This window comes from Zonotrichia albicollis, chromosome 1 (genome assembly GCF_047830755.1).
Source record: "Zonotrichia albicollis isolate bZonAlb1 chromosome 1, bZonAlb1.hap1, whole genome shotgun sequence".
NCBI classification, from domain to species: Eukaryota; Metazoa; Chordata; class Aves; order Passeriformes; family Passerellidae; genus Zonotrichia; species Zonotrichia albicollis.
In genome coordinates this window covers 132,443,840-132,458,488 of record NC_133819.1, presented here as the reverse complement: position 1 = coordinate 132,458,488, position 14,649 = coordinate 132,443,840, and the positions used below count along the sequence as shown (strand labels likewise).

At 42.7% G+C, this 14,649-nt stretch overlaps 1 protein-coding gene across 1 annotated transcript in view; it reads left to right on the top strand.

Annotated features, from left to right (window-relative positions):
• LAPTM4B (lysosomal protein transmembrane 4 beta) overlaps window positions 1-14,649 on the top strand; it is a 60,626-nt gene that overhangs the window by 12,783 nt on the left and 33,194 nt on the right. Inside the window, exons 2-4 of the mRNA XM_005479482.4 lie at window positions 5,741-5,852; window positions 12,766-12,839; window positions 13,441-13,563. Coding sequence (XP_005479539.1) covers window positions 5,741-5,852; window positions 12,766-12,839; window positions 13,441-13,563 — 309 coding nt within the window. The remainder of the gene's footprint in view (window positions 1-5,740; window positions 5,853-12,765; window positions 12,840-13,440; window positions 13,564-14,649) is intronic.

Genomic DNA, 14,649 nt, shown 5'->3' with positions numbered 1-14,649 from the left:
TTTTAAAAACAAGTGATTGGCATTTTTCACATCTCTTCACTGCATTAGAAAGCCTTGGGAGAGCTGCAGTAGAATATTTGTACAGGGGAACCTGTAGACTTCAATAGAAACATCACTGTTTTTAATGCAGTGTATTGATTTAAAGTGAGCATAATATTTCTTCTTCTAAACTCCTTTAACAAAGCTATTTTATTTTAACTCTTGACTGAAAGCCATTGTATCTCCTGGCAAGCCATTGTAACTCCTAGCAATTCTTTCAGTGTTTACAGACATTTGTGTAAGTTGCTGGCCAAAAGCATTTCTGTGTCTGCTTGAGTTAGGGATCATCAGTAGATTGCTGTTAATGGCATGCTCTTAGGAGCTACTGGAACTAATTTTATTTTAGATAATCTGGGATAGATAGCATGCAGCTGCACTTCTACAAAAGGTCTGAAATGACAGTGATATTTGTTTTCTGATCACCTGTTGCTGCAGTGGTTTCTGACACCTCTCCCCTGCATTTTATTCCCGTGGGTCACCACAGTTCATTGCTGACCTCTGTAGCCAATGACATGGAGAAAAGGTGACTTATTGACTGTAGAAGTCCAAAATTTTTGTGCATTATATAGTTTATAATTGCTGGGTGCTGCCTGTGGAAGACGTGAGGTTGTGTCCTTGCATCCTAAACACTGGACATCCTCTCCAGCAGAACTGCCTCACGTTGTGCCTAATCTGCTGGTTCTTTATCACAGTGCAGTGGAAGCAGCATCAGTGGCTGGTGGTCAGTCCCAGTCTCATCACCTGCTGCCTGTCATGTTCATGCCTGTATGCACCTTCCTCATGCCTGTATGCACCTTCCTCATACAGCAGTTGCTGTTTAAAGTGTCTTCTACTCAAACCTGAAATTATGTTTTATAAGCCTACAGCAGGAACTCCAGTTACTGCTCCAACATCTGGATGTCTCTTCCACAATATTTCCTCTTTCTCCTTGGCTTCATACATTCTGTGGTTTCTCTAAAGCATTATTTATTATTTTCTATAAATCATTATTTGTTATTTTGATAGGGCCAAAATTTCCTTCATTGATTAAAAAAGTGGATGTAATTCCATCCGGCTGCCAGAGAAGTAAGATTTCGGATTTTTTAAAGGTAATTATTTTATTTCCATATCAGAATAAGGGCACAGTTGGGCATTTTTAGGACTTCCTGTAGGTTCTTTGTCCAGTGTGTTGTTAGGGCACTCTGAACACCATCCTGCAGGGACTGAGCCCAGAGCAGAACTGGGGCTGATCACACCAGCCCCAGCAGGGCAGGGGATAAACCAGGGGGCAACCAAAAGCAGAGAGGGCTGGGGCCAGGGCCACAGCTTGGAGCATGGCTGGGGACTGGCGTGTCCTGTACCCTTGGGACAGAGCCTGGTGAGCCCAGGCTGCCCTGGATGGGCTCTGGGCCATGGGCAGGGGTGGGGACAGGCCCAGGTTGGGGCTGTGCAGGTCAGATAGGGCTGTGGGTGTCCCTGGAGCTCCTCTCCTGAGCCCCTGGCAGCACTGGGTGCTATCAGCTGTAGTGGTCACAGTTCTGACTTGATAGTGCAAAGTCTTGCATTTTATTCTTATTGAGCACCTTATTGTCAGGGGTAGAATGGGAGCTTCAGATAAAGTTTATTAAAGAAACCCTCCTGTTGAGTTACCAGGTATAGAAAGGATCCCCTTGTTTTTAACCCCTCATAGAGTCTGCGTATGGCTGGATCCAGTCTTAACCCCAGACTTCATCAACAGTTTATGTCTAAAGGATTATATAGGTATAACTGAACCTTTATACAACTTTGTCCCACAGGATGAAGGACAGCAAACCAGATATATTTAAATAAATAAATATAATGTTTTTATTATTATAATGATTAGACAAAACAATCTTAGCCAGAATTATTATATACTATAACACAGTATATTATTATACACTATAACACAGTATAGGAGATATAACAACTATTATAGTACACCACAAAGCAATATTGAAACAATTGTATTAAAGCTAGCAAAAAAAATTAATTGATATTTAATTGTTATTAACAGATCGATGTTACCCACCCATATCAGTGACCAAGGGCCAGTTTCTTTCACTCAGCCTTGAAAGGTAACCTCGAAGAGCATCCCCACTCAGGGGATAGGTCCCCACACATGCACTGCAGGAAGGGCTGTGGTAGAAGGCCCTGCTGTTCAATTTGGAGCTGGGTGATTGTCTGTCAGCCATTCTGTCTCCAGGCCAGCTGTGTCAGCTCAGAGCTTTAGATAAACTATCAGCAGTGGCACTCGTTTGTTCCTTTATCCAGGTATTTTAGCAGGTCTGCCACATTGTCATCTCACTGTCAGAGTGTTTAACTTTGGGATTGAGTCAGACTTGGCTTCAGCTATTGTTCAATACCAAAGGCAGCATGAATCCTGTTCTTTGTTCACCACCGACAGCATTGCAAACAGGACACTGCTCAAGTTATTTTACCCCATTCCAGGGAGAGCATCCTGCTGCAACCCCACTGGTGTATGGCCATGGTTTCAGTTTCTCCATTCATGAAAGAAGGACAGTGTGTCTCACTGGGAAGGTACAGGGTTTAGCAGCTTCCTGCAACTTTGCATAATTAAAATGCTTTCTAAGCATTGCTGATTGGTTGTTACCCTATTTGTTGCTGAAGAAATGTAAAACATCTTGAAGGAAATTTTGGCCCTATCAAAAGAGCACAGGAATCTCTTTTGCTTTTCCTAGAATGGAGATTTCGACTCTCATACTAACTGCATATACCAACAGGGAATAATTTTTTATGCTCTTGTCCTTGATTTTGTGTCCTTGGAAAACATTACATTAGGAAGTTTTTAGACAGACATAATTAATGCATTAGAGCATTTTTTCAAAATTCAACAGTCACATCACTTTCAAAACAAAAGGAAAACCCTAATGAACACAATACACCCAACTGTGCCCACATTTCTGGGAGAAAGAGGGAGCAAACAAGCACATGGTGTATTTCACTTGCACTGCTGACAGCACAGCTGGAAAGTGCTCAGATGATTATGAGCATCTCTAGAGAGCAAACTGATAGAACAGAAAAGTAATGCACTAAAGAGCATTAGAGAGATTCCTACTGACTGCAGCAGACTTCAGATCAGGCAAACACAATCTATGTCTCATACAGAATTTAAGGCAATGCTGACAATCACATAATCTAATCAGGACATATCCATAAGGAGAAAGTAGAGTGTGTAGGTCAGTATTTTATGAATTTTCATGGCTATATCTGTACCCAAAAATATGTCTTTAAATAGCAACACTATGCATTTGTGGTTTCTGATTCCCTGGATATTTTGAGTAGTCTTCTTAGGTAACATATTTATTACTGGCTTATATCTTCTAGCTTTCCACAAAGGAGTATAAAACAAGAACTAAGTGTGATATGGATTTATACATGATGTTAAAACCCAGTAAGATTTATGGAATGTACTTTGAATTTTGATAACCATCTGATGTCTTCAAAACCAAGAGAAAGACAAGACCATGCTACAGCATTCCCCACACAGAGCTATTTAACTACTCTATGTAAAAATGCAGTAATGACAATCTCTAACCCCCTCCAGACAATCTCTATCTGCTTCTTTGCTAATTGTTCGCCACATTAACTTAAATTTTCTTTTGCTATAATTCAGATCTGTTTACCCAGTGGATCTATTGCCTTGTTCTTTTCCCCCGCCTTTCTGCTCATAAAAGACTGAGAGCATCTCCCCTTTTCCTTTCTAAGCAGCCCCTGGTTGTTCCCTACCTGTCCTACATTCCAGATGTCTCACTGCCCTCTGATGCAGGATCCTCCCCCGGGTTTTTCCTTGTACATTTTAGAAGGACTTTGAATCCTTTGTGCACAGGCCCATGGAGGGCAAGTGGGAGGATAGTTTGTGCATCTACTGCCCAGGTTTCTGCAGCACTGCCCAGCACCATGAAGCCACAAAGCTGAGCTTGTGGGATTCCACTGAGCTGTGTTCAGTTAATTCACTGTCATACTCAGACTCCTTTCTGAGCAGTTGTCACTTACTCAGTGTTTTTGCCTCATGTTCTTCTTCTATGCTTTTTGGTGCTGAATTGTGCTCTGTTGTCTGAATTCTGCTCTAGTTGGTCAAAATAATTGTAATCTTATTTCACAAAGTGCTTACAACTTGTCTGCAAATTAGAGAAAGGTAGAGGTTACAAGTGACTTAACAAGTCTCTCAATGATACTGGAAAACCCTAATCAATGTATCTTGCTGGCTGTGAATCCTTAAATCTGTCACAGCTGTTTTTTCAGCACAGTTATGCAGCTGGCATAACTGCACATTCAACCAAACCAGGTTTTCCGGGCTCGTTTGTGAGAATCTCAAAATGTCAAAAAGAGAGCTAAGATGCAGATATGTGATCTACGGCTTCTGCCATATCCATAAGGCCTCTTGGTCTGTCAGAGAAGGAAAATAAGATAAATTACAGTTTGTCCTTGACAAGCCCATGGTGATTGTTATTTGTCACCATACAAATTTGAAGTGTTAATGGGGAGACTGCTTGATTATCTGTTCTTATTTTGTTCTCAGTCTATCTAGAAATTCATTACATGACCTTCCTGCTTTGAAATTGCATAAACTGTGCCTGCTCTTTTCTTGTCTTGTGAACTCAGTCTATTCTCAGCAGTTTTCAAAGATTGCTAACAGATCTGGTATCAGCTGGACTTGATGGAATTTACCTATCAAAAAGGATTTATCTTACCTGATAAATTTTCTAGCCTGTTATGTCTTGAAATAACCTGTGCTACACCTACACCTTCTTGTTGCTGTTAGTAACCTGTGATCAGATTAGGATGACTTTGAAGTGAGAACCAAAGCAATGAAATCCATCTTTCCAAGCGTACTGTTTTCAGCTTTCTCCTTTCCTTTTTCTTCTTCACCAGTTATCTTCCTAGTTTTGTAGAATAAGCTTTTAGCCTGGCTGTATTGTTTCATGCTGAGCAATCTTCTTTTCTGCAATTATCTCTCTTCACTTCAAAGCAATACGAGCATTTTGTTCAGATTTGTTTTAAAATACAGTTCTTGGCTACCTCTCCAATCCGTCCATAGCTGATTGTTGACAATCCGCTTCTGCTGGATCACTTGGTATTCTTGGCATTTCATTCACTTACTGCATTTCATAGCCGAGGCCTTGGTTGTTGTGAATGTCCATCTGTGCCATATGACACAGGAATGTGAGCATCAGACACGGGGCTCACATTGCCACCCCCCCAGGCCTCCTCATTTAGCAGCTCCTGAACCAGCACCTCACTCCTGGCCTCTTAGAACACAGCCCTTTCCAGTAACTGAGCTTCTCTTTGGTCATCTAGCAGTTTTACAGGGTCTGTCCCCCAATTCTGGTTCTGCCATGCTGATAGTCCTTGATTTCAGCACCCATTTGTAATAATCTCGGAAGGACTGGCTAATGTGTTTTATAGTCTGAAAGAGCAGCAGTAACTTTTCTGGTGTGGAATAGAGCCAGAATGAAAAGAAGCAATCTACATTTTGTTTAATTTTCATGCTGCTGCTGAGGGAAGAAGTCAGTCCCGTTTACAAACGTAGGGAAATTGATTACAGTGTTAAATACTACAGTTGTACAGTTGGAAAACAGTCTCTATCAGGTGGTGTGAAACATGGTGGGTGTGTGCTGACCAGAGGTTTTTCATGGATTACTTTCACAGACTGATCCTTTTCCCTTTTTCTCCTCTGTAGATTATAAATTCGGTGGTCTTGCTGATTCTGCTGAGTGCCCTGACTGATCCTGACCAATACCACCTGACTAGTGCTGAATTAGGGGGTGAATTTGAATTTATGGATGATGCCAGTAAGTACAAATTCCCTAATTACTAGCACTCATTGCTCCAGCGTTTATGTAACTGTCCTATCATTTCAGTAATTACTGTCCTTTTAATTATTGCTTCACCTTTGTATCTTGCAGATGCATTTTTATTGTGAAAGGTGTCATGACACAGTTCAAACTTGTTTCCTAGTAGTAACCTTATCTGCCACCTACCTACTAGTAATCAATCTATCTGCTCTGCTGTGTCCTGACTTGGCAGGGAGATGTATCCCTGAGCATGGTGCTGAAATCCCCAGGGGAATTTTGCAGGCCAGAGGGAGATACAGAGTCTCTGCATCTTGCAGCAGCACATCCCAAGTGCCTGCACATGCACAGGAACCCATGCTGCTGTTCAGACAGCTGAGTGTGTTCCTTCATGCTGGATGTGTTCATGCACCCCCTGTGCATCTGACATGACCTGCACAAACCTGCAAATAGATGCAAATGCAAATATCAACTGTACAGTCACAGGCATATTAGCAATAACACAGAGCAATTCCTTCTTTTACTGAAAGGCATCATAGAAAATCTTCAATATGGTTTCAGAGAAGGGTAAGCTAGGCCATTTATGTCTCCTACAAAACCTCCTGTCCTTTGAGAATGTTTCCTTGTTCCATAACTTTTCCAAATTATTTGGTGGTTTGTTGATTTAATTAATTCATATCTAGTAAAGTTTTCCCTCCATGTGATTTTGATAAAAATGTCTGTTTATTTTCATTTCTGCTCACAATGGTTACATTCAACATTTCTCATAGTAGTCTGAAACAAGGTCTGTTGCTAGTCACCCTGGTGTCTTTCTGTTCAGAATTCCTCCATCCACAGCTAAAGGTTCTAAGTCCTTTCGTCATTCCTGCTGAAGTCAATAACAATGTCTGTAGGAGAAGCAATAGCCCTACACATGAGAGGAAAATTTTGCCCATTGTTGTGTCAGAGATGCTGGGTATCATTGAAGGGATGCTTATTTCCACAAGGTCTTTATACAAATATGCCTTGAGGATCTACACTGAACTAATGATAAGGGGTGATTGCAACTTTATTGTGTCTTCATTGAAAACCCACCTACAACTTCCGACTAAAAATCTTTTTATATAACTGGATTTAAGAAAGTAAGGACCACAGTAGATACAGATGGGCTCCTAGCTGATTCTGACATATTAAAACTGACTGCCTTGTCCTAATTCTCAGAGATTAACCTTGGTAATAACTGTCTGTCAGTGTGGTTTTATATAGCTGACATCAGAGGCCTGCCAGTGCCCAAGGCTTTCAAATTGTAATTCTGTTTTGTAATGCAGTAGCTGTCAGATAAAGTACATTGGGGATTTCCATCTACACTTGAAAATTGTATTTTCTGTATATTTTTATCAAGGCTTCTGAAGTGAACCCTGCAAGACTGTGAAAGGATGGCTTATGGGCCGAGCAACCTCATTTCCATTTGGTAAAGGGAACATTTCACAGGCAGTTAAATTACGAATGAACACTTGAATTAATGTCTCCTTTTATTCTTTGACTCCCTCTGGTTTGGTGCCTTACTGAGTAAAGGCAGTTGAGTCAAGCTACTGACTTTTATGGTTACTGGAAATAGCTGGCAGAAGATAATTTCCTTTTTCTATTCTTTAAGCATGACTGTATTTGTTCAAATGTAATGAAATGTTTTATTATGAGATAAATAATCAGAAAAACTTCCACATGCTCTGCTCTTTTCTTACTTTTATTTGTCTTTTTTGAAGCAGTGTTTTCCAGGTTAGCTCTATGCACTGAAACCATGTGTATGAAATACAGGAAGATACATAATTTTTTATTCTAAAGAAGGTCCCAAAGTTATCTGTATGTATTTCTGTTGACAAATAACAATGACACAAACACTGATAGCCATTACTCTCATTCATGTTGATCCTCCTATCAATAGCAAACAATAAAAAACTGCAGACACAGAGTTTACATGTAAAATTTGTCACTCCCTTCCTCTCTCTTCTATAAGAGGATCCCTCATAAAAGATCTGAAAACATCATCTGGAAAAAAAAACTTATCAGCTGTGTCACAGTAGTCAAATGAAGTTAATGACAGGTTTCCCTTGACTTCCAAGAAACCAGGATTCCCACAATATTCATATTCAGATTTATTTCTAGCTGTGCTTGGTTTATGGAGAATTCTCAATTTTCTCTTCCAGCAGTGGGGAAAACTCCTGCCACCTGCAGAGCCACAGCCAGTCTGGTGCAAACTGCTTGGAAATACTAGTGCAACATCAGTTCTAATCCCAGGATTTAGTGTGGTTCCAAGGGCATTACCAGAGCCTCCAAAGTACCTGTTTGATTAGTCACAGAAAGGATTTACCTGAACATTTAGAAAAAAGCTCTAGGCTATTTATTTTCCCTTCTATTCTAGAAAAGGAAGCAAGGGGGAAGAAATTCTGCCAAGACTTAACCTTGTGGCAGAGGGAGGTACTGGAAGGAGCAAAAGCTGCTCAAGCTGCAGCTTGCTGTGCACACCAGTGTGTGTGGTGTGTGTGGCTCCCCAAAATGTACATCTCAGAACCTGGTAAAATGCTGGGCTTCCTCCTGTGCTGGACATTCAGCTGAGCCCATTTAGTCTCATCTTTCTTTTCATTATTTCCTGAGGGAGTTTAGAAGCTGGACTAGGAAAAATTAGAAATGTGTGAGCTGCTCAATGTAATACTGCTGCTGTTAAAAGGCTAATAATCTCAGAGCAGGAGATGGAAAAGCCCTCTAATTCATTTTGACTTCCCAGAGGGTTTTGCCTGAGCCTTCTGCTCAGCTTCTCCAGACACACAGATCATCATCCTGACATGTCAACAGCCCAAACAAGCAGTGGGTGTTGCTCTGTTTTATTTACTGCTGTCATAGTGTCAGAGATGTGTGTGTGATACTTCACAGGCCACATGACAGCAAGGATTGAAATCCTCTGCATGACCTACAGAAACTGAGGGAAACTTTGACACTGATATCAGCAACTTAGGTCAGAATCTGCCCATGTCCCTGCCCTGGGATGGGCAGACAAGACAGGCAGACATCTCAGGACAGGGGACAATAATGTGATGATCTCTCTGTTGAATATAACATGCACCCAGGACTTGAAAATATTACTTCAAATAGAAAAACTTTATAAAGAAATCTACAGACAGCAGGCTTGGACTTCTGCTGAGGGATAAAAAGAAGGGGTGGAGTAGGTACATTCCTGTCCCAGTCCATCAACACCTCTTATGCAGTACTAGTCTCAGGGATGTAGGGAGGGGCAAAAATCCAGATCCTTTCCCAGTACAGGATATTCAGGGCAGCATCTTCCCCTCTAATTTTATACTCTAGAGTAAATGTGCTGGGCTCAAAGGCGCAGAATACGCTTTCCTTCTCATTGTCCACCTCTCTTTCCCAGGGAGAAAATGCTGCTGCTATGCAGGTTGTGACCCAGGGGCTGCCTGGTGGCTGGCAGCAGTGGCTTGCACAAGCAGCCTGCAGGAGAGGGCAAGGCAGTAATCCTCAGCTGGCAGTCAGGAGGCTCTTGGATAAATAAGGCTGGGAGAGTGGACTGAGGGAGGGCTGCAGGCTGCTGATCTGCAGCTTTCTGGCCCCTGCTCTCAAAGCTGAGGGCCAGTGATTAACTCCAGGGCTGGGGCAGGTGATGGGGATTTGAGATCTTCATCACTTCACACTCAGGGACTGGCTTTGCTGGCTGCTCCTCCCTGTCCCTGCAGCACCCACCTCTGCAAGAGGAGAGGGGAAGGCAAGGAAATACTTCTGAGGTGATTTGAGGGAGCTTGAGCTGCAGCTTGCTGTGCACACAGGTATCCCATGGCAGCAGCTCTGCCCAGCCCCAGCAGCATCTTCTCTCCAGAGAGGCAGGAAAGTAGGATGTCACTGCAAGGTATAAGAATTAAAAAACTCAACTGGTTTCTTTAAACCCAAGGAGAAAACTCAGAAAGCCATGTAGGACAAGCAGGCTAGATAACCCCTTTAGCGGTCCAAGTGCAGCCCTTCTAGCCATAGAAAGCACAGCATGGCTGGAAAAAAAATCACACACCCCTGTCAGTTTCTCATTTAATGTGCTGCATATCTAGTTTCACTCTGATTAATTGAAGCTGACACAGCTCAAAAAAACCAATGAAGCCTTAAATGAGAAAGAACTAGCTTGAGCCAACTAGGACTTGGCATGGTGGAGCACAGTTAGGGAGACACTGGAGACAGGGAGCAGGAATGTGCAGACCAGATCTTCAATGTCAAGCTCATCACAGTTTGCTGGGCCCTGGCTCTGAACCAGAGCTGCCACAGTCACCAGCAAAGTGGAACCTGTGACTCCTGCATCTGCTGCAAATGACAATGGCAGCAGCTTCCCCCCAGGTGCAGGAAGGAGGTGGTTGGGATCAAGAACAATTGCATAAGCAATGCCTCCAAACTGATGGTCAGAATCAAAATATTGATCCATGAGCCTCTTTTACAAGAGATTCAATTGAGGTTAGTGGCTACAGCAGCAATTTTCACTTCTTTTCTTTCATTACCTTAAGTGTACCTGGTCTATTCAAAATAATTTTGATTTCACAGGACGTATGTAGGCAGCCAGAGTAAATGGCCACACAACCAGAAGTGTCTTAAGAGGCTGCAGTAGAGGTATATATTTTATTAGTAGAGGTGTATTTTGTGGATACTTCTTCCTCTTGAGGGCAGAATTCAGATCACTTCTAACAAGCACAGCACAGCCTTTACAGCTCCTAAAAACCTAGAAATTGCTCGAGGTAATGCAGCTCAAACACTGCACTGGTTGTCTGGAGTCTCTACACATTCTAAGAGGAGAAGGAGGTGCCTTTGAAGAGCAGTTTGGAATGACTGAGGTGTCATTCCCTGCTGAATGATGAGCAGGGGGCCCAGCTGCCTCCCCATGGCATCGTGTAGCACCCATGAGCTGAGCTGGAGGAAGCCACTGTGGAGCCAGCAGGGAGCACCAGGGTGAGCTAAACTCGCTGCTGAGTGCAGGCCCCTCTCCTGGGTGACACCTGCTGATTCTGACAATAAGACAAAGATTCAGGCATTTCTACTGTGAGAAAGAATCTGTGCTCCAGGGCCTCATCAGACCACAGTGGTTTGAATGTGCTCCTCCAAGTGCCAGGAAAGGGCACTTGGTCCTTCAAATTTAATCCATTAAATTAGGAAGTATCTGCCATAGATCTTTTTCTGTGGCATTTGAGTTCCTATGCAATCACATGGACAGACTCTGGGGGCAAGAGAGAGAGAACAAGAATCCTGAAACCTAGGACACAGGCAGTGTTCTGGAAAAGGGGAAACCTGGGTTCTGAAGTCCTTAATCCTGCTGTTGGTAGGTGCAGTGCCCAAGGAGCCAGAGAACACAAGCAGCTCTGGACATGTCCTCACCTGCCAGCAGCAGTCTCCTCTTGCTCATTTTCCCTCCAGCTTCACAGGTCTCAGGTTCCTCTCTGCATGCAGAAATCTGGATTGGTGCCATCTAGGGCAAAGTTTGTGCTCCCTCAGGCACAGGAGGATCAAGGACTGGGTCTTTTGTTCTCTACATGGATGATAATTGTGGTAGGCTGGAAATAATGACAGATCAGACTTGGTGCCTGTCCTTCCTCCTCAGCCATCACCTGGCTGAGCCTGCACTGCTTCCTGCTGGTGGCAGGTGAGACCTGTCCACAGCTGCCACATCCCTTCAGAGACTTGGCTGAAGGCTCCAGGGCATGTACCCAGGATCTGATTTTGCTGCATCCAGGGAGTTGAGTTGAGGACTGTTCCATGCCCCTCATCATATGCTGGAGTTAGATGTGGTGGCAGTTCTGTGGTGAAACGATGCCATCTTTACACTTTGAATGGTTCCAAAGTCAGGGTAATGAACATCCTAAACACTGTGGTGTGTTTGTGCATCTCAGAGCTCCTCCATGTACCTCATCAAGGCAGGTAGTTTAAACACACCTGGTGACAGCAATGTGAACAGCATGGACCTCACAGATACCAACAGAGTGGGATCTCTAAAGCCATGTCCTATATACCTCACATCCTCTTTGTGCACTGGCTTAACCTCAGAAAATAGGCACAATATCCCATGCACTCCCAAACTCACTGTAAGGTCAAGTTCAGAAATTCACTTCTGATCTCCTGACAGTGATCTGTAATGTTACCTAGGGAGGTGCATATGAAAAGACCAAACATGTGATTTTTTTCCTCCAGGATCTCCTTCCAACTGTTCATGGCTTAGGAACTTCTTAAATCGAATAAAGATTTAATTGAAAGCTGGTCAGCAGTAGAATAAAAAGATAGGAGTCCTGTAATTCCTCCAATCAAAACTTTAAAGAATAGAATGTTTTCCTTCCTTTATGCTTTACCTTTCCTGATAGATATACATTTCCATTAATAAATATATCTCTGTAGTATTATTGGTTGAAATGAAATTTTTCAAGATGTCATTTCTGCTAAGATGACTTTATCTGCCAGTTTTGCTCCTTTTACAGTATAGAGATATATGAGCAATGGCATGCAGCAGCTGTTGGTGAGGAAGCAATCTGGAATGCAGAAAAGCAGACACATTCTCACTACAGATATCAGCACCACGAGTAAAACAGTCCTGTCAAAACTGCTCCTGAGTTTTGAAAATCCATAGAAAAACCAGACCATTCATCTCCATGGTTTTATAGAGGCTGTAGCAGTTTGCACAGTGTCAGTGTAAGTGTCAGCACTTGAACAGATAGAAGCACTGTCTGTGCTTCTTGCATTTAGGAGGTTCCCCTAAAAGCCAGAGATTTCCTCCAGCAATGCCTGAACAATGCACCTGACTCCATCTCCACCCTGCATTTGAGATGCTCTGCACAAAGGAGGTGGTAAAATAACTGAACCAAGCTCTGAATTTGCCTTCAATCATTGATGTGTCATGTCTCTTTTCCAGATATGTGCATTGCCACTGCAATTTCTCTCCTCATGATTCTGATCTGTGCAATGGCTACATATGGTGCATATAAGGTAATTCATTACATTTGATAATTCATTACATTTGGGGAGACACGAATAAAGTGAACCACACAACTCCATAGAAACAAAATTAAGAAAACTCTTTTCTAACAACTGCTTTTTTATTTGCTTAACTGAAAATTGGGAGAGGGAAAAGAAGTTGAAGAGGCAGCAGAACTGATCGCTTGGATCAGTGGTACCCCAGGGCCCCCTGCTGCAGTTGTGTTGATTGTCTGCAGTTTCAAATATGAGTGAGCTCTGGGCAAATGGTGAATTGAGAGAACTGAATCTTGTACCTATCAAAGTTAAGGGAATTCTTCCCATTCACCTCCCAAGCCTGTGGTTTGTTCCAACATTAATCCTATTAATTAGAAAGGAAAAGTATTTTGTGGTTTCTGAATCTCCTAATGTAGCGAGTTGTGGGAGTTGCACTGCACATATGACTGCAGTAAAGCAGCCAAATTGCCTTGGCCAAACCTCTTGGCTGAATGTCATATTTCGTTTAGCTGATTTAATACTCCATAATGTCAAATATTTCTTAGATTCCTCTAGAAAGACATATTCCTCTATTTTAACTTATGGCTGATGAGTTTCTAATTTATTTCCTTTTTAGCAACATGCAGCTTGGATCATCCCTTTCTTCTGTTACCAGATCTTTGACTTTGCCCTCAACACGTTGGTTGCCATCAGTGTGCTGGTCTATCCCAGCACAATTCAGGACTACCTCCGCCAGCTGGTAAATCACTTCATCTTCACAGACCTCTGGGGGCTTTGGGGGGAAAAACCTCTATAAGGTGGAGTTTCTGCCCTGTATTTCTGGCCAGTGGTATCCTTCTCATACAGTCCTTGAGAAGTTCTTTCAGTCCTTGCCAGATTGAATTCAACATCCTTGCAAGGCTATATTAGTAACTTACTACAATATTTGTGAAAAGCTCAGAAGTTTTGCAATGATGTGAAAGCTCTAGCACCATTCATTTAGAGTGAGACTCATATTGCAAGACTTGGATGATGAATAATTGCTTTTGCATTCAGAGTTATTGTGTTCATATATGGCTTATTTTTGGTACTCTTTCAAGGATATTTTATTGCTCCTTTCAATTTATTCGGTAGCTATAACACATTTAATTAGGCAGGAGTTTGAGTGTAGGTTTGGTTTTGCTAGAAAATATTTTGGATTCTGTCCTAGGGATATTTAGAGTCTCCCTTCTCATTCTGCCTTGAAAAACATCCACGGCCAGTATTGCGTAAGTGTAGAAGATATGATCACAACCCCCAAAAGCAAAGACAAGAGCCCACCAGCCTCTGTCTCATCACAGGAGCACATCCCAGGTCCAGCAGGGTTCACGTGGAGTCGCAGAGCTCTGGAGAAGCCAGTGCTGTAAATGTCTCTGAAAATCTGCCTTGAGAACCTGAATACAGATTAGCTTGGCTGTGAACTTTGTTGTGTGGATGGAAAACTGGCCAGTATAAAAAGGTAATGAGAACCAGCAGGCAGATAAGTAGCCACACAAATCTGCAGGAGGAGGCAATGTGTCATGCCAGAGAGAGCTGGGATGTATCAGGAGCCTGTTATCCTCCATCTTATTTAACACCCACCTGCATTCACAGCTGATGGTGCATTGGAAGAGAAGCAGAGGCATAAATCAAAAGGTTCTCAGAGATATGAGTGGAAAAGAGCAAATTACAGCCATGGTTTGGGAGTGCTACAGCTGGCACTGCCACTGCTGAAGCCTTGCTGCCCGTCCTTTGCCTACAGACCCTTGTTGCTGCATCGGTGCCAGCCCTGCTCTTCTGGCAGCACAAGCATCTGTGTGGCTGCAGA